The 27,165-nt window shown below is 41.3% G+C and overlaps 1 protein-coding gene across 1 annotated transcript in view; it reads left to right on the plus strand.

Moving 5' to 3' along the window:
- The first annotated feature begins 941 nt into the window (after positions 1-941).
- FREM3 (FRAS1 related extracellular matrix 3) overlaps positions 942-27,165 on the plus strand; it is a 71,738-nt gene continuing 45,514 nt past the window's right edge. The window contains exons 1-2 of the mRNA XM_054825299.1: positions 942-5,967; positions 7,824-7,913. Coding sequence (XP_054681274.1) covers positions 942-5,967; positions 7,824-7,913 — 5,116 coding nt within the window. The remainder of the gene's footprint in view (positions 5,968-7,823; positions 7,914-27,165) is intronic.

Below are 27,165 nucleotides of genomic sequence, written 5' to 3' on the forward strand. Positions count from 1 at the left end.
AACCTTGGTTTTTAAAATCCAGTAGCATTTTTATCTGCTGTCCTCAGCCAAGAGCCTGAGCAAGGACTGAGCACCTGCAAGTGAAACTGAATAGGAATGGTCCCAAGCAAAGTGGAAACTGCCCAGGCTGCTGTTAGTTTTCTAGCTGTGAGAAATTGCTTAGTGGTAAGCAAACATCCTAAAGTCAGTGTGGTTTCTGATTTCCCCTTTCCCCCTGTTACTGTCTGCACACGGCATACCATTCATGCTAAGTTTGGGGGTGAAGGGGAGGAAACTACTATCTGTAGGAAAAGATGAAGTATCAATAGCCCCTTCCAGAGCAGGAAGGGATGGTCGTGTTGGCTTTGAAATTCTGTATCTGCTCCTCTCCACGCTGAATTTGCTTCCCCCTCCAGAGGAAACTTGTATTACGTTTTCAGCCGGAGAGTTGCTCCGGTGCGGGCTCCTCAGCCCTGGCAGCGAGACAAGCCCCGTCCCTGCCCGGCTGCTGCCGGCCGCCTTAGGTGCCTGCTCCCCTCTGCCTCTACTTACCTCTCCCCAGTTCCGCCGCGCTCCCCCCTCTCCTGCCTTATCTACCTCTCCTTATTTTCCGCCCTTAATCTCGCCGCATTCTCTCGCTGTCGTACTGCCCGAGGGAGCGAGGCTGCGGCCGTGCCTGCGCCGGGAAGGGGTCCGGAGGCAGGGGCGGGCTTGCTGTTCCCCTCGCACCGGTCCGGCTCGGCAGCCCGCCTCGGGACGCGGGTCTTTCGAGCTTGTTGCCGCCCCCGCTCGCATCTTACCGCCGCGCCTAGCGGCCCCCGCTGCAGCGCTGGGGGAGGACCCTTTCCCGCCCCCGCCTCGACCCTTTAGTAGCTACGGCGGACGGGCGGCAGCGCAGAGCGCCCAGCAGCAGCCTGGCCATGGCCGGGGGGGCCGCGGCGACACTGCTGCTGCTCGGGCTCATGAGTGCGCGGGGGTCGACGGAGCCCGATGCCTCTGCTATCCTGGTGTCCAAGCGGGGGCTGCGCGTCCCCCTCGGCCGCTCCGTCTCGCTGGACCCGGCGGCGGACCTGGTGCTGCGGGTGCAGCCGGGGGACAGCTGTGCCGTGGCGGTGCTGAGGAGCGGGCCGAGCCCCCAGCCCGTCGGCGCCCTGGATCCCCCGCGCTTCCCCTGCTCCTTCGCCCGCGGGCAGGTGACTTACACTCACTTCGGGGCCCGCAGCCCCGGCCGGTATCGCTTGCGCCTCCAGCTCCGCTACGACTCGCCCCGCTGGACCCTGGTCCTGCCCTTCACGCTAGAGGTAGAGGTGCTCTTCCAGCAGCTGCGCCTGCTCAGCCGCAACCTGCCCCTGCCCGTGGAGAAGCTGCGAGGGCTCAGCGCTCCCCTGGACAGCAAGGTGCTGGGCTTCCCCGAGGGCGAGCCCGGCCGGCGCTGCCGTCTCACCCTGCTGCCCCTCGCGGTTGCCGGCGCCAGCCCTCTGCCTGCCTACGGGCGGCTGCTGGACGCCGGGGGGCGGCCCCTGCCCACCGGCTACAGCGGAGACTGCTCCGCTGTCCTGCAAACAGGGATCCGCTACCAGCACACGGCGGCTACCACCTCCCCCGGCCGGGACTGCATCCCGGCGCGGGTGTCTGTGCTGTCTGCCGCCGGCCTGGAGGAGCAGGAGTACTTCCAGGTGCTTGTGCGGATCCGTGAAGGGGCTGACAACATGCCACCCAAGCCCAGCTTCCTGGCACTGCTTATGATGGAGGTGGACCAGTTTGCACTCACTGCCCTCACCTTGGACATGCTGGCTGCTGAGGACCTGGAGACCCCCCCAGACCTCCTGGTCTTCAATCTCACCTCCTCCTGGCCCAGTGACCCACAGCAGCAAGGCTTCCTGCTCAGCACTGATGACCCCAGCTGCCCCCTTGTTGCCTTCTCGCAGCAGGAAGTGAGGGAGCTGAAGATTGCCTACCAGCCCCCTACCCTGGACTCAGACCAGGAGCGGCTTTTCCAGGTGGAAATGGAGGTGCTGGACCCTGACGGTGCCTCCTCGGAGCCTTTTGCTTTTGTGATCCTAGTAAAGCCCATGAACACATTGGCCCCTGTGGCTACTTTCAGTCATGTGGCTGGCCCACAGCTGACGCTCTTTGAGGGCCAGTCACGGCCTCTCTCTGGCAACTTGGAGATCAGTGATGAGGACAATCTGAAAGAGGTGAAGGTCTGGGTCACACGTGGCCTGCGATATGGAAAGCTCAATGTACTGGGTGTACCGCCCAGCCGCAAATACTTCACTGCTGCAGAGCTAACAGCAGGGCAGGTGATTTACCAGCATGATGGCAGTGAGCACAGCTACAGTGACAACATTGTTTTCCGCATGGCAGATGGGCAGCACCAGGTCGAATTTCTGTATCCCATCGCCATTGCTCCTGATGATGATCAGCCACCGTTGCTGAATGCAAATACAGGTCTGGTGCTGAGTGAGCACCAGACTGTCCAAATCTCACCTTTTGTCCTCAGTGCCACAGACATTGACTCTGATGATTCCTCTATCCGATTTGTCCTGGTTGAGGACTCAGTGACATCCCTACTACACTCTCAACACTTTGGTGAGCTCCTTCTGCGTCAGGCAGAGCAACCGCCATCTTATGAGAGCAGAGGAAGTGGAGCAGGGGTGGAGAATGACTTTTCTTCCCCCTGGCACTTTGTGGAGGACGAATACCTGTATGAGAGGGTGGTGCATGAATGGCTGCAGCAGGACATCCTCGATGGGAGGCTGTTCTTCAGACACACGGGAACTCACAGCACCAGCCCAGTGATGGGCCGCATTGTGTTCCAGCTGCAGGATGACAACGACCCCCCTAACCGATCAGGGGAGCATGTGCTCACTGTTAAAGTGCAACCAGTAGACAACCAGCCACCTGCTCTGTACCCAGGTACTAGCCTGCAGATGACAGTGCAGGAATACCAGATGACTGTCTTTAAGAAGCGCTATTTACGGTACACTGACCTAGATACGGATGACAGGGAGCTGAAGTACACGTTACTGACACCCCCAACTGACACGGATGAGAACCACTCTGTGGTCACTGGAGAAATTGTGTTGGCTGACAGACCTGAGACGTCCATTACGCGTTTCACCCAAGCCCAGGTCAACCACCACAAGGTAGCATATCGACCCCCGGATCAGGAGCTGGGGATCACACCACGGGTGGTTCAGTTCACATTCCTTGTAGAGGACTCAGCTGGCAATTCTCTGCAGGGTACCTTTACTCTCTTCCTGCAGCCAGTGAACAACCAGCCACCTCAGATCACCAATACAGGCTTCACTGTGCTTGAGGGAAACAGCTTTCTTCTCACCAGCAGTCACCTGGATGCCACAGATGAGGACACATCTGCAGACCAGATTGTCTTCACTGTAACTCGAGCTCCAGAGCACGGCCATCTACGTTATCTGCAGGAGGGTCTGATGGTGCGAGGGGAATCTTTCCTACTAGATGATATTGCTGGTGGGCGCATCTCCTACGAGCACAGTGGTGATGAGTTTGCCAGTGATTCTTGTCAGTTGGAAGTGAGTGATGGAGTCCATCGTGTGCCTATTACAGTCAAGATTGCTGTGCAGCCTGTGGATGATGAAAACCCAAGTATCGCTCTCCCTGGTGGTCACAGGCAAGTGGGAGCAGCCATTGATGTCCTGGAAAACGGTGCTACTGAAATTACTACATCACTTATCCAGGGTACAGTTGAGGATACAGATGATTTGGTGATGACCTTCATTGTGCAGGATCCACCCAAGCTGGGTGACATCTTCGTGGATGGAGTGCGATCAGAAAAGTTTACCCAGCATGACCTCATCAGTGGAGCAGTAGCCTACACTCACACCAGCGGAGAGATTGGCTTGAAAAAGAGGTATGATTCCTTCAATCTCGCCATTTCTGGCCTCTCCAGTGAATGGGTGGTGGGAGTCAGCACAGTACAAAGGGTGCGTGTGGCTGTAACTATATTGCCTGTGGACAGCATTGCACCTGAAGTGATGGTTGCGGCAGAGCCGCTCAGTGTCCTTGAGGGAGGAAAGAGTACTCTGACTCTGGATCAGCTGGATGTGGAGGACATAGATACTCCCAGAGATGACATCTTGTGCATTGTCACAGTTCAGTCCACTTCAGGATATTTGGAGAATGTCTCTCCAGCCCCAGGGTCTGAGAAGTCTAGAGCCAGTACCGCCATTAGTGCTTTTTCCATCAAAGATATTCGTCTGGGCCATGTCAACTATGTGCAGAGCATTCACAAAGGGGTGGAACCTGTGGAGGATAGATTCACTTTCCAGTGCTCTGATGGTGTTAACTTCTCACCTCACCAGTTCTTCCCCATTGTCATCATCCCCACCAATGATGAAAAGCCGGAGATGTTTGTGCGTGAATTTGTGGTGCTTGAGGGGATGAGCCTGGTGATCGACACCCCCATCCTCAATGGAGCCGATGCAGACATGCCTCCAGATGAACTGCGTTTTGTTATTACTGTCCCTCCTAAGCATGGGCAGATTGTGCAGCAGCTGTCCACAGGCACTGTGCCTGTTCACAGCTTCACTCTGGAGGAGATTCAGGAGGCTTCTAGCATTGTGTATGAGCACGATGACTCGGAGACGAAAGAAGATAGCTTCCAAATTCAGATGACTGATGGACACCACACAGTGGAGCAAAATGTGCTGATTATGGTGATCCTGGTAGATGATGAGACCCCCAGGATGGCAATCAACAATGGTCTGGAAGTAGAGATTGGCAAGTCAAAGGTCATCTCTAGCCGAGACCTTAAAGCCACAGACATTGATTCAGAGGATAAGAGCCTTGTTTATGTCATTCGTTTAGCACCTGTGCAGGGTTTCTTACAGCATCTGAACAGACAAGGGGAAGTGCTGTGCAACATTACACAAGGCACAAACTTCACACAAGATGATTTAGACCAGGGTTTTATCTGTTATGTTCATACTGGCCTGCATGGAGTGCGTGATCTGATTAAATTTGATGTTACTGATGGTATTAATGCCTTGATAGACAGGTACTTCTATATTACCATTGGTAGCATTGATATGGTCTTCCCTGAGGTGATCAACAAGGGTGTAACTCTGAAAGAAGGTGGAAAGGTCACACTCACGACTGATCTGCTCAGCACAAGTGATGTTAACAGTCCTGATGAAAATTTGTGTTTCAGTGTCACCCGGTCCCCAACCCGGGGCCATCTAGAGAATTCAGACAGTCCTGGAGTGCCTGTTATTTCCTTTACTCAACTCCAACTTGCTGGCAACAAGATTTACTACATTCACACTGCAGAGGATGAGGTGAAGATGGACAGTTTTGAGTTTGAAGTGACAGATGGGTATAACCCAGTCTTCCGTACCTTCAGGGTCTTCATCACAGATGTGGACAATAAAAAGCCAATTCTAACTATTGGTGACCTGGTTGTTGAGGAAGGGGAGACCAGGCTGATCACCCCTTTTGAGCTGACTGTGGAAGATGGGGATACGCCTGACCATTTACTGTTATTCACGGTCACTCAGGTTCCAGTGCATGGCCAGATTTTGTACAACAACAGCTACCCAGTCACCAGCTTCACCAAACAAGACTTGAATGAGAATCTGATCAGCTACAGACATGATGGTACAGAAACCAGCCAGGATAGTTTCTCCTTCTCTGTGACTGATGGGACCCACGCAAACTTTTATGTTTTCCCTGACACTACCAAGGAGATCCATCAACCTCAGATGATGAGGATTCAGATCAGTTCACTGGACAACAGGGTGCCACAGTTAGTGGTGAACAAGGGTGCCCCTGCTCTGAGACAACTTCCAGCTGGGCACCTAGGCTTCCTGATCACTAGCAAGGCACTAAAGGCAGAGGATCGAGACAGTCCACACAAGCTGTTGAAATACAAAATAACAGATGGGCCAAAGCATGGCTTCATCATTAATACTGGCCTTGGAAATGAGAGCATTAGAACATTTATGCAAGGTTGGTGTTGATGGTCGTATTTTTTTATAAACATTGGGCTCAGTGAGCTGTTGTTTGGTGTTATATTTTTTGAATCGTTGTTTCAGGGGATTTAGAAAGTAATGTCTTTTAAACTCTGAAGTATATGCAAATGATCAGAATTAGAATACATGCATTTTAGAAATGAAGCTTCGTTTTACCTATGAAGACACAATAGAAAAGTTCTGTGCTGTATGTGCATCCATTAGCATGTTTACTACTGTATGTTAAACGTACGTCTTACTGTGTATATAGCATGGCACTGCTCCTAAGAAGATGGGATAAAATCTGATATGGTGATTTGCAGATCCTGCACCAGTTTCTGTTTGCCTGCCTGGAAATTAAACCCAGGCTCAAGAGTCACTATTGTCTTCAGAGAAAATTGTTTGGAAAGGAGCTTAACACTTCTGCACATCACTGGATCTAATATAAAAAAAAAAAAAAATGGGGGCAGGGGACGCGCAGTATAGCCTCAGTAGTTTGGGTGACGTGATGTGTGATTCTGTTCTGCAGAGAAAGCTCAGTAGGTAGGGAGGCCTCCTTTAGGTCAGCTCCACCAAACCTGTGCAGAGAGCAGAGCCTCAGAGGATGGTAGGGCACAGTGAGAGCAGCCAGACTCTCTGTAAATGTCTCTCTGTCCCAGCTGATCTTAGGGAGTTTGCTGAGTTTAGGACTGTCATTCATCTGTTCTGGATAGAACAATACGTTGAGAACTTTCACAGGCAGACTTCCAGCCTAGACTTTGCCTGCCTCCAGTGTGCTTTGACTATCAGCAGGGGCGACAATTACCAAAATTCTCATTTGACAGTCTAAGAGGATCAGCGGTCTCTATTATTTTTATGTGCTTAGGTATGTTACCTTTTTTTTGCAAGAGAAAACAATCTGGAGAGAGAAAAAGTCTTTATCTGCATTTTATGTATTTATCTATAACTTCCAGACAGGTCGTAGCTTTAAGATTATGATAACACAATTTATTTTTAAAAGTCTGCAGTTTGCCTGCCACGCTAGTGTTGTGAAAAATCATTTGCCATTCATTCAAGAATATTTCATACATTTTCAGTTGATGGAAAGCACCTGAATCTACCATGCCAGAGCAAGAGCAACTGGTAACCCCAGAGGAGTAAGTCTCTTAGTAGATCAGAATTAGCTCTAGAACAGCTTAATGCTGCATGGAGTATAAAGGACATTTAGGTATATCCCAAACATTTTTATATCAAATGAAATTGTCATTTATTTAACTAAAATAAAAGCAGAAGACTTCTCTGAAGTCTTCATGTTGATGAAATGTGGCACAGGATAATACACCTGCAACTTTAGGGTAATAGAAATGTCCTGATGGTTTTCCTCTATTCTCTGGGAATATCAAATAAAAAAATTATTGACTTTTAGACCTATTTGTGATTTGTTTAATACATTCTCATATTCACTCCCAATGTACCTGCAACAGTCTTGTGTGTCATAGAAGAGCTCAAAAAACTGATTAAATTTGAGTTGATCTTTTGAAAAATGGGTAGATCTTTACTCCCAATAGATTGAAATTAGTTACAGCAAAGTAATTCTTCCTAATGTGCTGAAACAAGGATGTGACTTTAGTATTTCAAAATAAATATTTATGGTAAAAATGTATCTCACTGTCTTTTTGCCATTGTTTTTTGAGGTAATAACTAAATTTATGTTGTGTTGCTGAGTATAGACCAGTATAAGAAGCCATGCCACATCATACAAGTTTGGTTGCTGAAATGCTTTATCCACAAATTAGGCAACTTATTAGTAAGTAGTCAGTCCTATATTCTGTAGTAAAATTCTATGATGATTCATTTCACATATTCTTTTCTTAGCCGATATTGATGAAATGAAGATCAGCTACATCCTGAAGGAAAGTGATAATGCTACCAGTGACATCTTCTATTTCTCCATTGAAGACAATGGTAAGATTAAGATGCTTAATTATACATATCTTAGAATTATACCATCTGGAAGATTGTTCACATTAAATAAGCAAATCATCTATTATTTCTTTATAAGTAATATGTAAAAAGGCCATGAACACATAGGACCACAAATTAGGATATTTTATTAATTTTAATATATAAAGTCACAATTAGTGCAAACTGCGTGGCCGGCTATGTACTCTTAATGGGATATCCTGTTGTCACAATGCTGTTTGTTCAGTGGCTTTTATGGAGGACTCTTGGCAGTGACAATCAATCCCTCGTGGTCAGCTATGCACGTTACAAAAATTCAACTGTGCAAGGTGGGGTATTGATGGTTTTGAAATCATGGCCAGCTACTGAATCAAAAGAGAAAATTAATGCTAACCTGTTTTAGATAAGGAGAGTTCAGTTGATGTAGATCGTGGCTGAGCACCTGGCAAAATGGTAAGATGGGCTGGTTAAGTCCATTTTGCTTTTATTTATACAGAAGCACATCCTTATTTTGCATAGATTGTTATTGTTTCAAAGGCTTCAGTGGACCAGTGATTATTTACATCAACTGATATACATATGTTGCAGTTTTTTGCATATTCCTTTGATGACTCATATTTTAAAATATGTTTTTTTGTGTTTGTGTCTTGCTTTTTTCCTGTAGGCTGCAATATTTTTCCCCAATCATCCACATGAATTAAGTTCACTGAGAATTCATCAAAATTTTACACAAGTTCCTCTTAATTAGATTCATAAAATAAGTTTGCAATTCAGTTAAATAACTTCTGTATAAAGATCTGCCTTCACAATAATCTCTGTAAACTTCCTGACTAGCTTGATGTAATTCTGAGTGCATAGAACATGTCAGAATAGCATTCTAATACAGCGTTTGACAGAATGTTAAATTTGTGAGTATTTCTTAATGGGCCTCAAAACAAGTCTGAAACACCATTGAAATATTTTGTCCAAAATTGGCAGACTCAATAAAAAGAGATCTGCCTTGATAGGTATGGGGATAGTCACTGAAAAGCAATAGCTTCTTTGAGTTTGCTAAGACTTCCTATTCTAATTATTGCAAATCAAAAAATTTATACCTAAATCTCTTGAAAAAGTTACTACATTCTATCTATAATCAGTCTGTTTCTATTCTCGTAGCAGTATAAATCATTGTAGTTTTATGTCCACCATTTGCTATAAACCAGTCCAGCCACAGATAAGTATGTTCCTGAGAAATAAGCATCCTGTTAGGGGTTAAGAACTATCTCACACTTTGGTTAGCTGAGATATTTTGATTAGCTGCAATGAACCTGTTCATTTTATGAATTGAAGATGAATGCAAGTGCCTTGGATATGAATTCCAGTGTTTTCCTTATCCCGTCTGTAGGGCAATGCTTACTGTTTTCGTGCAGTGTGCTGAGGGTATCAGTTAGCAAAACAATGAATTGCAACTTATTTATATTCAGTTGTCCAAGAAGTAATTGAACATTTGGAACCAGTCATCTGGTATTTTCACTTTGTTCATATATGGACCTTAGAAACATTTTCAATGTTAGATCGACCACACCTCTGGTTCATTGTGATCCTCTCAGGGACAAGTTTCTCACGCTTACAAATGAAGATGGAATAGTAGGCAGCTGGGAATATGCATAGTATTCGTAGCTTGAAGGAAATTATTTCCTTTCTAGTTAAGGTTTAGGTAAGCAAATAATTTCATTCAGCTGTCCTTACACTGGGCTTCAGGAAACTGGAAGACCTGTTTCATAAGCAAAGAACGCACCAACCCATTCCCCATGGCTGGCACTTTGTATCCTTGGCAACTTTACAGCTGGAGAGGTCTTCTCGTTTAGGTGTCAGTAGAATAATTGGGAGACAAAGCTATGGCAGGCTGAAAATGGCTTTTGGTTTGTGCTTCCTCTGGTTATGCTGAAAGAAAATAGTTGAACATTGGCCAGCTGAAGGGGATGGAAAAAACAAGCTAGATTTCACAAGCCAATTATTTTCTAGCTCTTTTTGAAGAAGTGTGCAACTGTTGCAATTAAAATCAAATGGGGCTATTAATTTAAGAAAGATTGGAGATGCATTCTTTGTCTATTTTTGCTTACATTTCACTTAGTGCACAGGAGAAGATGCTGTGACCTGCTACCTTTGCTTCTTACAGACATCTTATTTTGCTGTTGCTTGATCGATATACAAGTCTTTCACTGATTGCGGCATGACTAAGTGGGGTAATATAACAATGATGAGAAGCAATGGGGAAAAAGGAATGAGATAACTAAACAGATGGTAATTCTTATTCCTTATACACCCTGGAACACAAAGGGAGTCAGTTACTAGATGTTTTCATTAACAGCGCTTTCAGTCTCTGCTAAATGGAGTGATTCTTTCAGCTAGATTACTTCATCATCTGTCTGTTCCAGACATCAACAAACAGTAAGAAAAGCTGTGGCAATAAATGTGCGCAGCTATGCTTATAACCAACACATGTACCAACCAAGGGGTTGTTGTATACTGATGTGACTGGCACAACTACAGGAAGAGTACATGGCTACAGGAAGGTGTGCTGAGCGAGTAACATCTGGAAATTCACTTAAAACTTGTTTGGTGTGGGAAAGAAGGTTGAAAAGTCATGCTGTCATTACTACTATAGCACAAGGAAATGCTTTTAAAATATATTCTATCTGGATTAGTCTTTTGCTGGCTGTGGTGCTTAGAAATGCATTAAACATGTTCCCTCAGGGGCATTTACCTCCCAAGGGAATGCCTGAAGGAAGGCACAACTGTAATAGCTGTTGCACAACTCAGGAAAAAATACCTCAAGGCCCAGCAGGAGAAGAGAATGTACACTGCTTTAGTACAGTTTGCAACTGCTTCAGCAACACTCAAGAAAAAAGCCTGCTGTTTTCTATGGTTTTATGTTCTATCTTCTAAAACCCTCTTAAAAGCATTTGATTTTGCGCCAGTACAAAGGAAACCGAACAATGAAGCGTGTGTTTGTACCGAATGAGTGGAGAAAATGCATGCATTTTCCTCTGTCTTGTCACTTCTCCTGCACAAACACAATCAGGTTTTTCCAGGCAGAATTTTCACCCTTTAATTGGGAGAGTATACTTCTGAATAATAGCATTTTGTCTAACCTGAGAGTAGGAAAGCTTCCTTTAGGTTCTTCATCTGGATAACTACTTGTTCTGATACGTAAGAGAGCTGCTGGCAAACCTTTATCAGTGATATGTGTGAGAAAGAATGGCTGGCAGCTTTCAGAAAAGTCAGTCCCTCTAATTTGAGGAAACTGCTGTCATTCCTGCCATTAAACTGAAGATTTGGGCAGAAGTACTAGAATTTTAACCTACTAATTATTGGTGCATGCTGACAGCTCTGAATTGTGAGTGTTCAGTGTTGAGCCTGCAGTTCATTTCACAGACCAAATGTTGGTACAAATTGAATACAAAGTAGGTAAGGTTCAGCTGGTTTTCATGATTTATTCCTGGGGTGAGTATACAGATAGCGTAATACTAAGTTTGTTCAAAGATTTATAATGAAGCAATGACATACAGTAAACCTAGAGTGGTTATTTTTTACTTTATCATATTTGCTTTCAGAAGTATTTGTTGTTTTTCCTTGGTGATTTTCATGCAAAGATCAGCTTAGACTTGGTTAGTCCAATACCTCTCCACTTGTTTTACGTTCAGTGATATTTTGTATGAGTAACTTTTATTTACCTGTAGAGTTCACCTTTTTTATTTTGTAGTTTTTTAGTACGCTTAACCTTTTGACACTCCTGTCATTGCTGCCCTCTAGACCTTGTTTTCAATTATTGCTGCCAAAAGAGTAATGAGGGCTTGCTGATGCTTAAAGCTACAATGTTTTGCTGATGTGAACTTTGTGCGATTAGTTCAGGCTTCTTTCAGACCTTGTGTGGAAGCAATTCTAAAACCTACAATTCCCTTTGGATAAAGGAGTCCTACCAAAATGCGCTAAAGAGTATTCACAATCCATAAAATATTAAAGAAAATCTTGTATTATGTACTTCTAGCTACTAAAAAATAGAAAGAAAAATTTAGAATATGATCTAAAATGTGAATTTGTTCTGTGCATTTTGCTCGATGTGGTCCCAGGTCCATGGGTGAAAATCTGACCCCTCTAAAGTTAGCAAGAGCTTTGCTATTAATTCTTGCTGGCCTGGCATTTCACTCAGAGTCCTTCTCACATGTATTTGATTGGTGCTACAGCAAATAAATTGCATGGGGGAAGTGTGGTTGGATGAAAGCCTTAAGGAAAACCTAGCAATTCTCTAGTAGTATGTAATTTTCCCACCTTTTTTCTTAGCTTTTACTTTTCAAAGACTTAGACTGTTCAGCCAGGGAGTTGATCCAGGGCCTGATCCAGGCTTCCCTGAGGCTGATAAAAGGAGCCTCAGCCTTTTATCTTTAAGCTTGTTAATGTTTTTCTAGGCAAGGAGTATGGCTCCTTAATTCTGAATAATCTTTCAGGGTTTTCATTGAAGCTGGCACCTAAGAAGGTACAAGAATATAGGCTTTTGTAATTCTGTGAGCTACAGAGTTCTCGCAGATTCTAATACAATATTATAGTAAGTCACATGCTTGCTTATAAAATCTAGAAACGTTACGATATCCGGTCACTTAGGAATAGGTATTCTCATTAATGCACAATGTGCAAGTGAAGAATTAATCTCTCAGCAGAATTAAATGGTGTTCCATTGTTTCCTTTTATAACACAAACTGAAATATGGCAGATCTGGCAGCTTGTTAGCAATCCTTGGTTTGAATTTGATCACCTGTACTGGCAGAACGTAGTTGCTGGTCAGACTTAGTATCTGGTGAGGTTTGTGCGTGTTAATGACTGTATTTACCTAACATAACTGTCTACTCTTACCTGTAGGTAAGATTTCCTCTAATTTTACCAATGATTGTACAAATCTACTTTGTGTTACCATATGCAAGTATGTGTACCGTCCTCTTGCTAAAAATTGCTCCTTTTTAATAGGCAAGTTTTGTGCATCTGGCTCCTCACATCCACAAATCTGAAAATAGTTTGCAGACCTTGCAAAAAATGTCACAGTGGTATAATTTCACCACTTTCAGACACAAAGGCGCATCATTTAAGAGGCAAATAATTTCAAACTGCTGAGCCATCTCCAAGCAGCCTTAAAAAAACACCCAAAGCTATGCTTTTCCCAAGTTAAATAGAATTTTTAAGGGGTTTACAAAAACTTTTGATTTTTAATAAAGTTTGAAAACATTAGTCAGCAAAGATGTATGAATTCTTATGCAACAAAGCTTGTCAAATAACTTGCACTGCAGGAATCTTTTGGATTCAGTGGGAAAATGCCTTCCATTTTTAATGTGGTTTTGGTGTGCTCTAATTTGCTGTCATGCTTGACAGGACTGAATGATGCATTTTACCTGTGTTGACCTCAAGAATGAAAAGCCATTAGGTGGGGAGGCTTTAGTATGATACAATTGTTTGTAAAGGCATTATGTTTCTGCTGAAGGGAGAAAACCTGAGCAATTGTGGAATGAAAGCATTGAAGTGTTTCTGACAAGGCTTTGATTCATCTCTTCATCTATTGCTGTTTCAAGATACTTACTTTACTGTGTTTTCAATTCTAAAGCCAGATTTTCCAAATGAATAATGTTACACACCTGAAGACAAGGCTTTATTTATTTTTTATTTTAATTTAATCCTCCCCTCTGATGTGTTGGATACCATTTCTGCTGATGCAGGATTTTTATTTTTATTACTATGTAATAGAGAACAATCATACTAGAACGGAGGAATTGGACGACAATGCTGTTCTTAAGATGCAAGAAATAATTGTTCCACTTAGTGCTAATAAGTCCTCTGCTAGACTTCTTGTACAAATTTTGTCTGAATTTGTGAAGATGTAGAAAAACTGGAGAAACTGTCCTGGAGGAGGAAATGAGCATCACCAGAGATCTAGAAAACTTGACCAGTAAGAAAAGATTAAAGGTTTTGGTACTGTTCACTCTGGAGCAGAGGACACAAAGAAAGGATATGGCATTTGTTAATGTAGATAAGAGGAAGAGAATGAGGTGGTGTTCTTTACCACTGTGGTTAGCAAAGTTTACTTTTCACACCCTGTATAATGTGAGATGCCTGAAGAGAATAATTAAATGGCAAGGCATGAGAAAATCTTAATTCACAAGTTTGTCTATTTTGCCCATCACTATGTATATGAACATTATTGACATCTTGAGGTGCTTGATGGGCCTGATTGAGAGTCAGAAAGACGCAGAGGTTAATGCTTATCCCTGTTTGAACATTTTCAGTTTTATTTTCCTCTCTGTGCCCTGACACTACTAGGTTCTATCAGTAATCCTTACCGTTTTGAACTACCATTGCAATCAAGTTGTTATGTCCCCTCCTTCCCAAACCACGTTTCTTTCAGTTTCCTTTCCATTCTTTACTTCCTAAAGCTGCTTGACTGCCCTCTTCTTTCCTCACCAATTCAACTTTGGTAATTTCACTCAGTTATTTTACCGAGTCCAGAAGTCTCTTCTTTGAACTAACACGTTTCATGGAATATCTAGGCTTGATTTTTAGATTAAAGGCATAAATAAGGAAAAGCCATAACTTTCCATGTTAATCTGTTCTAGTAATTAATCATCCTCATTGAGGAAAATACATATGTTTACACAAGCTCGAGTAGTCTAGCTTCACCTTTGGGCTACAAATTCTTCTCATGACAGTGCTAGATTGAAGAGTTGTTTATTGCTCTTGCTTTTCTCCTAGAAGGAATATTTCTATTCTGCAGTCAAAGTACCTTTTGGTTTTCTTTTCACTGAGCTTTTGAAAGCCAGTCAGAATCCAAACCTGTATCTCTGCATGTGGTGCTGCTTTGTTATGTAAACCTATTTGCCAGCTAAAGCTGTCAGGTTCTTACCACAGCATTATTTTACACAATGTAGATACTTATATGTACTTAATTCCTAATATTAAATACTTTTTCAACGAGGCTATTGTTGTGTCCCTTTTGCTGTGTCTATCTCACTTTCTCAAAAGCCTTTTTTAAGTGTAGAAAGCAGAATTGTGTGCCAAATTCTAATTCTTAGTAATGTAGAGAAGTAAAATAACCTTGAAGCTCCTGATTGCTGTTCTCCCCTTCATAAAACAAAGGATTGTCTAGCTCTAGTATACAGTGGAAGATTATTTGTTATTGATACTTTTTTCTGCTTTATGTAATAGATCCTTTTCAGAAATGCAGCTTTCCAGGACAAGGTGCCTCTATCCATATGTAATAATGCTTTCTGAAAGAGAGTAAGATTTGCCAGCTGTTTTATTATTGGCACATACTACATGTGTTTGAAGACTACATGGGATTGTTGGGGTTTTTTAAATATCTACCCTAAGTACATGGTGTTTCATCCTTTCTAGTGGCAGTTTAGAAACTGATTTGTGCTGCTTTAGAAAGTAGTTCCTTCTTCTCATATAGTACAAGGACATCAGTCGGCTGCTATTCGTAAAACATAAATGTCTGCTGAACATTTCTGTCCTTCCTGCATCATTAGTAATTTAAGCATCTCTTTGTAAAAAAATGATGTTGTTATTTAGATTTTGAATCTTTGAGGATGGAAATTATTCTCTGATTTATAGGTGCAACTTTTTTTTTTCTTCATATTGTTGTCCCTTATCAATTCCCAGTGTCAGGGAGGCTCAAAACAAGAGACAAGAAAATAGGATGTGAAGGATCTAACAAGCAATAGCTCAAAGAGGCTGATCTCTATCTGCTAACCAGTTCTGTTCTGATGACAACAGCAGCAGCTACCAAAGACATAATACTTAGACTACCATCTCCTTTGAACAGATATGAGCATAACCCTAATGCTCTGCACTTGATAATTTTTATTTCACACTGATTGCTCTCTGTTTTTCATTAGCTCATGTGTTGCTGGTTTTCCAAATTGCTGCCTTCATGTCTTCCCTCAGAGATGCTAGGTATTTGCAGAGTTGCTATCTCCTTGATTATGGTTTTTTGGTACTTAAGAACTTTGGTTCTTCTGAGCTAAAAGGTCGTATTTGTAAAAGCTTCATTATTTTCTGCTATGTACAACTCATGCCCTTGTGGAGTAAGATTCTTGTCTAGCCAGTATCCATAGGGTTCAAATCTGTGCCCTTTATGTGTGTGTAGCAAATAGGATGTGTATCTAAAGTGGGAGCAGACACCCAGAGTAGTACTACTTACACTGTAAGCTGACTGTATGGAAGCAGCCCTGTATGTGAAGCAGGTATTGTGAAGGTGCTGCCCTCTGTTTTGCCTTTATGTGTGAACTTTTTTTATTGTCTGGGATTTTACAAGGCCTGGATGAAGCAGCAAAGATGCTTTGGCAATTCTGAAGCTGAACCAGCTTTGAGACCTACTCGCTCACCTGCCATACATCTAATAAGAAAATTGTATGTTTTGTTTGGTTTTTGAGGACTTCCTCAACTAAAAGAAAAAAGTTCCGAGTTTCATCTCATGTTGATACTACTTCACTAACTATTGTTTCTTCTAATAATAATAGCATGCGAGGCCTAGGATTTAGATGAGATTTGACTGTAATTGAACTGTTAATTTCAAAAATTTTAAGAAATTACAATTAAAGTTGGGTGCTTAAAAAAAAGTAATTCTAGTATTGTGCCACTGTGAATGAGATTAAAACCAGGGGTCTCTAAATCCTGAAAATTCTCTCCCACAGAACTTATTTGTTATCAATGTCACAACAAGACCTGCTTTAGAAGATGTCAGCTGGGAGGGAGTTTTGGCCAATGTTATGGCTTTTCAGAAATTAATTTTCAGTCCCACAAGTTTACTAGATTCAAACAGTAATACAGACTTTTAGGAAAAAGTACTTGATTTTTCTTTCCTGACTTTTCAGGAAGTCGTATATGCTTTAGCTGGAGATCCACACACATACATTTATATCTGAGTTCAGGTTCATTTCGGAGTGTGATCTTTGATATTCCACTAAAAGCTTTTAAAACCCTAACGGTGAAAGCTAAACTGTGAAATATTAATTCAGTTCATCATTATTTGGGCATATTGAAGAAATTTAAAAGGAAAGGGATTTTTGCAGCCTAGAGGACAAAATTTTCACACTATTTTCTTGTCAGTGCAGTGGTTGTCCCAGTATTACATACTGGGATTCAAATAAAACTAAAATTCCCCCAGAGTGTTTGCACTGAACATAGTGAATAGTGTTAAATCTTGAATTTGTTAAGTAGCTGGGATTTGCTGCACAGCTCCGTTCTCATAGTGCCCAGGATAAATGTTGGGGCAAGCAGGGCAACTCGGCTTTGGCCTTCACTGGTTTTCATCTGACCACCCTATTATGTGTGTTTAAAGGCACACACTGAGAACTGCTTCTGACCACTACTATTTCATTTGTCAAAAACATTTTCGTGCTTGTTTAAATTTAAATACCATATTTAAACATTAATGCCAGCATATGCACATGTAAGGAGACATGTTAATAGGAAAGGAAAATGTATTCATTTAAAAAATGTCTTAAGTGTACAGTATAGAAAAACTAAACAAGAAATACACAGGGAATTGGCAAAGTTTAAGGCCCACTTCTTTGTACATTGAAGATTTCGTGGCTGAGTACTTGTTTTTAATCATGCAAAACAGAGTAGAGAGAACTCTGTGTTAACTTTTCAAAATAATTTGTATTAAGTAATTCCTTGCTAGTATCTTTTTCACTGGACTAAAGCTTAGGATAAAATGAATTCTTAAAAAATAATATTGCTATCTTCTTGTTTATGTAGTAATTGCACTGAAACATACATCTTGCCCTTCAAAAACCACAGTAATCTCTCGTGTACTTTTTGTAAGCAGACTATTAAAATAAAAAGTAGTTTTCCCTCCTTTCCTAGGAAATACATTTCTCATTTAAGGGCCAGTGGCCCTTACAGTCAAGTCAATGTAGCTTTAACTGCTGTCTTTGAACAACCCACAAGTCTACTTTTCATTTAACCTAGTGATAAAGAACCCAATGAATGGTATGTGCATAAATTTTTAAGTATACTTTTAAATGATAAAGCTATGTTTTTGCTATACAATATAATTTACAAATTTATTTTAATCCTTCACTTTTTTCTTATCTCTGTCGTCATGTCCCTTCTCATCGAAGAGCCTGATAACAACTTTTAGAAGTCACTGGAAGTCTTTCAAAAAAATCCAGTGGGCTGTGACTAGGCCTCATACACAGTAACCTTTTCTAAACAGGAGCAACAGCACAGGTCCTCAGTAAGCTGCTTCCATCTACACAAAGCTGCTTAGATGGTGCAAAGCAGCTGGAAGGTTGCTTGGTTGGTGAACCTAAGGTATGACCTGCTGTGGTGGCGTGTTCTTGGATAAGGTGTGCAAATAAAGAGCACCAAACTGCATATATGAGGAATGTGATTAAATTGTAGTAGCAGCAAAAGACTTATTATCATTGAGTTGTATGGGTTTCTTTTAATAGGTAAATTAAACTTTATTTCCACAGAGTACTTTTTCAGACAGTTTGGCACCTTGTTATAAAAATTATTAATGTCGATGTGGAGTGGACTAGAGAATATTCGTGTTTTCCCCTTTTTTATTTTTCATAGGAAATCTGAAGGATTTTTTTCTTTGATAGTGTCTAAATCATCATGGACTAATTCAGTCTTTTGGGGCAGTTTTTTACTATAACATATGCTGGAGGTAAGCAGATTTTCAGAGTTGAATTTTATGCAAACATTTTTTTGTCTTCATATTTTTGATTCTATATCCTAATGACAGGAGATAAAATATGTATACATTCCTACTTTCTTGCATCAGGGTAACACTGGGGAAAGCAACTACAAAATATAACACAAGATTTTTCATATACTTTTGAGAGCAAACAAAATACTTGATTAAAATTTCCTTGCTGGTTCTTTCCAGTTAATACCTTCTTTCAAGTTTATATGCCATTACTGTGTCGATCAATGTCTGTGTTTTTTGTATAACTATCACAGAGATTATTAGAGCTTCAGGCTTCATAAGTAGTTTATTTTCCTGATGGCTACCCAAGAACATAAGAAGGATGTGAGTTCTCCAAATACAGTCCCACTCAAAATGGTACTTAACACCTGTTTAAAGCATGACTTCAAGAGTATCATGGATTCATATGCTTGCCATGTGTTTCTCTCAATACCTACATAAACTCAAGGAAATGGGACTATGGTAATTTTTTTTTCTCTCATTTTTTTGCAGCCTCAGAGCATATACACAGAGCTATTACAGATCAGCTCTCATATGTTATTGCCATAACTTACTCAAGTGTTGAAGCCCTTTGATCTGCCTGTTTCCCCCCATCAGGCTCCTTTGATGGGATTGACTAATTTGGTGGTTCCTACAGAAAATTCAGCTGGTCTGTTTTATTCTTTTGATTGGTTGGTTGGTTCAGTGCTGGCAATGGAAGGGTTCATCAAGAATAATACAAGCCTTAAAGCAAAATCTTCCTTTTCTTGTAACTTATCAAGTCCAGAATACCTTGCCTGCACCGCAACATAATTTATAATTTTTTTAGTTCTCTTATTTTTACTACAAGGCTTTTTTCTCTGTCCTTTTAGCCATAAGACAAAATTTAAAAGAACATGAGAGAGTGCAGGAGTGACAAAGAAGGAAAATTATACAAAAAGAGGAGTATATGGGATGGCTGTCTCTTGCAGTTTGTCTATGGACACTGATTAGAATTTCTTCATGTCTCAATCTGTTTACATCTTCATTTGACAATTTTTTAGCCTGAGAGATTTAAAAGAACACATTAGTAGATATTTAGGAGCTTTTATGACTTACTGTTGAAATTAACCTATCCTTAGACCATTTTTTTTTTTTTAAATTAAATTTATGCATTTGCCTGCCTTTCCTGTTACTGATGAGTTAATGTGTTCCATAGATGTTTTGTTGTAACTATAACATGAGATAATAGAATTCTTTGGGTTTTGCTTGAATGTGTATGGGTAAACAGGCATGCACATGTTTTAGTCTCTGATGTATTCAATCTGTTGTTGTGAGATACGTAAAACATATCAGGAAGGTTTTTGTATATCAGGCACTTGACATATTTGTCATTATTTCAAAACAGTAAGAAAGTTGAATGGAAACTAAAGCAAAACACACTTACCCCAGCCAACTGATGTTGTATTGTGAATGCGTGGCAGCAGATAAGTTCTTCCTGAATGGCATAATTTTTCTTTTTAGGAGAGCTGATGTAGGTCAGCTCCTAGGACAATAGATAAAGTTAGTTTCTTTTTGACTGCTTAACTGACATAGAATCATAGAATGGTTTGGGTTGGAAGCGACCTTAAAGATCATCTAGTTCCAACTCCACTGCCATGGGCAAGGACACCCTCCACTAGACCAGGATGCTCAAAGTCCTGTCCAACCCGGCCCTGAACACTTCCAGAGATGGAGCATCCACAGCTTCTCTGGGCAACCTGTTCCAGTGTCTCACCACCCTCACAGCAGAGAATTTCCTCCTAATATCTAATCTAAATCCCTCCTTCAGCTTAAGGCTATTACCCCTTGTCCTATCACTACACACCCTTGTAAACAGTCCCTCTCCATCTTGCTTGTAGGCCTCCTTTAGGTACTGGAAGGCTGCTATAAGGTCTCTCCGGAGCCTTCTTTTCTCCAGACTGAACAAGCCCAACTCTCTCAGCCTGTCTCCATAGCAGAGGTGCTCCAGCCCTCTGATATTCTTTGTGGCCCTCCTCTGGAGTCTCTCCAACAGGTCCATGTCTTTCTTGTACTGGGGACCCCAGAGCTGGATGCAGTACTCTAGGTGGGGTCTCATGAGAGCAGAGTAGAGGGGCAGAATCACCTCCCTCGACCTGCTGGTCACATTTCTTTTGATGCAGCCCAGGATACGGTTGGCTTTCTGGGCTGGAAGTGCTCATTGCTGGGTCATATTGAGCTTCTTGTCCACCAACACCCCCAAATCCTTTTCCTCAGAGCTGCTCTCACTCCATTTTCCACCCAGCCTGTATTTGTGCTTGGGATTGCCTCAACCCACGTGCAGGACCTTGCACTTGGCCTTGTTGAACTTCATGCTGTTTGCACAGGCCCACCTCTCAAGCCTGTTAAGATACCTCTGCATGGCATCCCTTCCCTCAAGCACGTTGACCACACAGACCACACAGTGTCATCGGCAGACTTGCTGAGGGTGCACTCAATCCCACTGTCCCTGTTGCTGACAAAGATATTAAACAGTGCCAGTTCCAATACAGACCCCTGAGGAACACCACTCGTCATTGATCTCCACTTGGACATTGAGCCGTTGACCGCAACTCTTTGAATGTGACCATCCAACCAATTCCTTATCCACCCAGTGGTGCATCTGTCAAATCCATGTCTCTCCAATTTAGAGACAATGATGTCATGTGGGACAGTGTCAAATGCTTTTGCACAAGTCCAGATAGATGACATCAGTTGCTCTTCCCTTATCCACCGACACTGTAACCCCATCATAGAACGCCACCACATTTCTCAGGCATGATTTGCCCTTAGTGAAGCCATGTTGGCTGTCACCAATCACCTCCTTATTTTCCATGTACCTTAGTGTAGTTTCCAGGAGGATCTGCTCCATGATCTTGCCAGGCGCAGAGGTGAGACTGACCAGCCTGTAGTTCCCTGAGTCGTCTTTTTTTTCCTTTTTAAAAATGGGGGTTATGTTTCCCTTTTTCCAGTCAGTGGGAACTTCACTGGACTGCCATAACTTCTCAAATATGATGGATAGTGTCTTAGCAACTTCATCTGCCATTTCCCTCAGGACTTGCTGATGCATCTCATCAGGTCCCAGTTTTTGTAATATTGGTTTTGAGTTTCTCCAAAAATGCTGAGCAAACATTTCTCAAATCTGTCACTTAAGGAGGATTGTTTTCCAGAACAGGACATACTTAATTAAAGGATGTCATTTGCTAGTGCTGCTAAAATTGTTGACTTGATGGTCCATGACATTCTTCCTGAAGATCTGACATGCCTTGGGCAGTCTTCTGTCCTCCTCTGGTTCTTTCAAATCTCAGGGTTTTTTTCTTCCACGTGTCTTTTGGCAATTCCTCTTTACGTCATTCCTTTTTTTCCTACAGTATGTACCAGTAGGTTCTGCAAAAATAAATTCAACTACTGTCTATGTGTTCAGGGTTCACATGGGCCTGTGATTTGTCTTCCAAATCTCTTTGACAGCATAAGTAGGCAATTTTCTTTAAAGTATTATTTAAAGGACAATATTTCTGTTCCATAAGTGTTGTCAGTGATGGGAATTTTAAGCATGAGGATTAAATGTGCATTCAAAATGGTATGAAATGGCTCCTAGTTTAACCTCTTGTAATTAGAGGGGCACAAATTCCCCTGTAAGTCACTTAACATCTGGTGAATCATCTGAATACACAGATAGGCAAATAGAAATTGAAGTGTAGTTTCAAAGTGCAAAATCTGAATCCAGAAAGTATTTATAAATAACATAGAGCTAATTAAAATGTATTTTTATGTGCTTTTCTATTGGATATTGATCATGCCGTTTACATGTGTGATACATTCAAGAAAGTGTGGTTATTTTTTCTCTGTCACTACCCAGAAGTTAGGGGAAGAAAAAAGAACATATAAACCTGTTCCATATAATATGCCTGTCTCAAAGAGAATATAAATTTATTTGTTCTGTTCAACATGCATCTCCTATAGTGCTCAAGATGTTTTTAGGATACTATGGGGTTCAGTTTCAGATTTTTGGAACTCAAGCTGAATTATACAAAATGGAAATCGAAATAGCGACAAGTTGCAAACTTGTTATCTGGTTTCACCTAAATTTCCTTGAGGTTCATTGTCAGTATCAGCACTGAGCTTCTCAGCATTAATCTCTTTGATATCTGAGTCTAATATTTTCCATTTGCTTCAGCCTGTTATCAGTTCTTAGATGTCACTTTTTCCAAAACACTAGAAGATGCATTTCCGTATTGTTATTAATCTGTAAAAAATTAAGTGAGGGTACTTTAACGGACAGAATATGCAGACCAGACGCTGCTCCAAAGTGGTACCTTCCAAAGGAGGTTATAAGGGGGTTGTGTCCCAAGAGGCAAGTCTCCAAGTCTCCAGAACTCATGAGAGGCGCAGCCGCTGCATTGATAGCACTGGTCTTGATGAAGGTGGTCCCACATTCTCCATTGTTAGCTTCATCTTCCATGTAGACAAAGGGCAGAGCCATTGTGCCCTTCCTAAGGCAGGGCCTGCACTGCCTTGTCCTGGCTGGCTGATCGTTTTTGGGATGGGGAAGAAGAGTGCAGGATTTTCTACTTCCAATGCCGTGACCAGGAAAATACTTCTTAAGGTATTTGATTTCTCATGTGTCATTTGGACTTAACTGGCACCAGTGATGAGACTGAACTTTCCAAGGTCAGCCGTGTTCCTGTCCATTACTCTGGCTTGCACCCTTCTTACGCAGTGTGTATTTCCCTTTGCTATGCAGGAAACGGCTCCACAGGTCAGCAACAATCACATTAGCCTTATTGAGGAAAGAAATATCTCTGAAGTTAGGCATCTGCTTTTCCTGATGTTATAGAAGTTTATGACGTTTCTTTGTGATTGCAGATAGGAAATGAATAATATACTTATCATGCCCAGATGGCAAAGCTCTTTCTCACTTCTCAAAGGTACTGTCTGTTGTTCAGCCTCTACCTAGTATGGCACTTTAAGATGCCTTCTCTAAGGGCTACCTGTAGTATCAACTGTGTTGCCTAGTTTTGACATGTTGATGTAATTTGGGGAATTATGAAGGCCATAACTTCCCAAGACAACCATCATGCTTATGAACCCCGCATATTCAAACTACAGATCAGTCATCTGCATCTTGCTGGAACACTTCAAAGGTCAAAGTATAACATAAATCTCTTGCACTGATCTTTGGTTTACAACATCTCCAAGGTCTCACTGTGAAGCCTCCACTTCGTCAGGTACCTGAAATGCCAAGTGTATTAAAGTATGTTGCAAAAGAGCATTGATTCAGGGGAGGAACTTAATTTATGATTAAAGCTACCATTTGCATTATAGATGCATAGTTTTATCTCATGTTAGCACATGTGGAAAGTCACCTTTTGGAAAATATAGAGGTGCTCTGTTTATAATGAAAGCTCCACACTTCTGAGCTACGATTAGCATAAGATAAATGATTCCTTTGTGTGTTGAGCATGTGTGTTGTCAGTCATGATGTTATTTTTGCACAGAGGATGATAAACTTGGTAATATATCTTTCCTCTCTACTTAATTTGACAATTATGAAATGTAATGTATTTTGGCACTGACCATGTAACAGTATAACTGAAATTATATTTTGCTCAGGATGGAGTATGCAGGACTATTGGACAGAATACATGCATCCATTGTTCTTTCCTCCTGCTTTATCCTAAAGGAGCCAGAGAGATTCAAAGAATTGTTGTTCTCCGAGACAGGGATTGCATTTGTAACTGTGTGATGAGTACCATTTGAAGAACAAACACATGAAGAGCAACCTTTTTTAAGATTGTCATGTGTATCCACTCAGCTGTACATATCTATCTACATCACTTTGATCTTGTCCCAGTATAGTGAACAAATTAAGCTTCTTCATGTAATCAGGCAGTTCAGATAATAATAGTCTACCTCAAAATCAGGCCTATGGTTCACTTGAAAGAATTGTGGAGTTTTCTTCCAATCCAGGTAGTAAATTTTGAATTTTTGTATTCTACAAGATTACAATGCATACTCAGTTCATCATAATTATCATGAATAGAACATGTCTCGATACCCTTTATTAAATTTGGTCAATGTGAGGCATCAGATAACTTTATTACTTTTGTTGTCATTCTATGCTAACACAGTCATAGGCATTGATGAGCTGTTGGGAAGGAGACTGCAAGTTCAGCTGATATCCTTTACTCTAGCCTGTCACTGACAGGTTAGAGATTCTTTTTGAATTCAGTTCATCTTAGCAGAAGGGCTAGGGGATAATTTAAGGCCAGATTCAAAGATTTTCTCAGCTGAGTAACGTAGCTTCTAGGACAGAAGTTTAAAGAGTGTTTTTAAAAAAACAGATGTGCGCCAGTTAATCTGTCTGCAGTTACTTAATTAGGTTCTGATCTTTTCTGCAGATTCAAGGATTAGCATAAAGGAAATACTTGCCAAATCGGTACATCCATAGGTGGAAGATATCATTCTTCTCCTTTGTGTACCACGTTGAATAACTCAGTCATCAATTTTTCCTCGATGGCAATTACTTACTTGTGCAGTTTGACTCTTAGATTTTCAGCTGTTATCTCCTAACTTCAGCCTACTCCATAACTAAATGGCATTGGCATCACTTGTTTGCCATGTCACAAAATTGCTACCAAACTTTCTTCATTGTGATACAGTGTGTAAGTAATGATGAAGCTCTTACCAAGGACAACCTACCTGCTTCATGAGCTCTGTGAGCAGAAGTGAGCAAAGTTCTATTCAGAAACTTCCATTTCTCTTTTGGATAGCTGCTTTACCTTCCTTTATGCAGGCTTGCCTAGAGAATGTCCTGACCAAGTGTGATAACATGAGCACCTTTCACTGGGCTCTAGTGCTTCTCTTTATTGTCTGCAAAATATAATTGTATAAAAAATTATCATTCGCTTGAAACAGAACAAGCGTACTTCTTCAGGAAACCCAGTTGGCACTCCCTTTTGAGGATATCAAAGGACAGGGTGTATGGGCAGGCAGCCTTCATGTATGAAGAAATCAAGACTGTCATGGAGTTATAGGAGCAGAAAATCAAAAGAAAGGGAGGTAGAGGCAGTCATCACTTCCTGTAATACTGATCCTTGTCAGACAAATACTGATTTCTGTAAGGTTCCTGAAGAGGCTCCAGAGCATTACCCTGTTGTGGTGCTTCAGACAACGTCAAGTGGCTGGAGAATTTAGGAAACCTTTTTGTCATCATCCGTCCTCATCCACTAGTCTTGCTATGGCTCTGCAAAATAGCCATGTACAATGATCTTTAAGACAGCAGGCATTTCACCAGGGAGTAAAAGGGAAGGCCTCTGAAGCATGAAATAAACATATCTTACATTCTGTCATACCTCTTGGCACCTTTCCAGGATCTAGATGGGTGTCTATGGATCTTGGTGATCGGTCCTTCTACTTTCATTTGTGGTTTGTTACTTCCTGTATTAATTTCCTTTGGCTGCACTGTACTACTGTTTGTAAACAGTACGCTTATCATACTACCCTTTCAAAAGCTTATAGTAAAGTCTATAAGGCACTTATATTCTCATGATAAAAGGTTCATTGTAAAAAATCATATTCTATATATTGTTCTCATGATATTTTAGAGATTTGGCAAATCATTTGTATACGTAATAGACAAGACAGCTTGCAAGTGGGTTGATAGCTGTTTGAAAAAACTGATACTGAGTAAGCCTAAATTAGATCAGATGTATTAGGTTGGATTAGGATCAAAGCCCCGACAGACCATAAGTATATGCAAGACAATGACTGGGTAAGAAAATTTCTCATGGAGAATTTATCACATAAGTTTTGCTGGTTTGTCAGTTCAAATAATTTGCAGAATTCTTGCATGTGTTTGTTATTGTGAAGCTCTGGAAGCATTCTCTGGTAAAATAGTCTTTACTGCATGAATAGCTTGTAAACTGAATACTGCACAATTTAGACTGTCTTAATTAAATGAATTGGTTGATGATGATGCTTCTATAGTAGCAGGTAGTTTCTGTAATTAAACATGGAAATGCAGGTGATTCCTTGGAATATAATTTTCAATGTAATTAATACAAAAAAGGATGGTGGTGGAAGAACAAATTCCCACAGTTACCATGATTTCTTTCAGGTTGTATACAGTCCAGAAAACAGAGACTTTAGTATTAGCTTTGCCTACAAATATTTTTCAAGGAACACTCATCACTTTCTGCAAACAATGTACTTCCTTGGTAGTCTTCTGCATAACAAAAATCCAAGAACCATCTAGAGCAAACAAGTGACAAAGAAGTTCCTCAGTTCCTTTTTTTGAAGGTTTTTTTCTGGCTTAGCCAAAAATTGGTTAGCCAAAAATTAATTTTGTTGCTTGTTCAAATTAATGTGAAAAATTACTCAGGAGCTCGCTTTTAGCTTCCTTCAGGTGCGTGTTCCAGTTTTTTAATATTTTGTTGTTGTTGTTAACTCCACTATTCTGATGTTCCTTTATTCTGTCTTTTTTCTCTCTCCTTTCTCTTTTTTTTTTCTCTG

The sequence above is a fragment of the Grus americana genome, chromosome 4, assembly GCF_028858705.1.
Source record: "Grus americana isolate bGruAme1 chromosome 4, bGruAme1.mat, whole genome shotgun sequence".
Taxonomy (NCBI): domain Eukaryota; kingdom Metazoa; phylum Chordata; class Aves; order Gruiformes; family Gruidae; genus Grus; species Grus americana.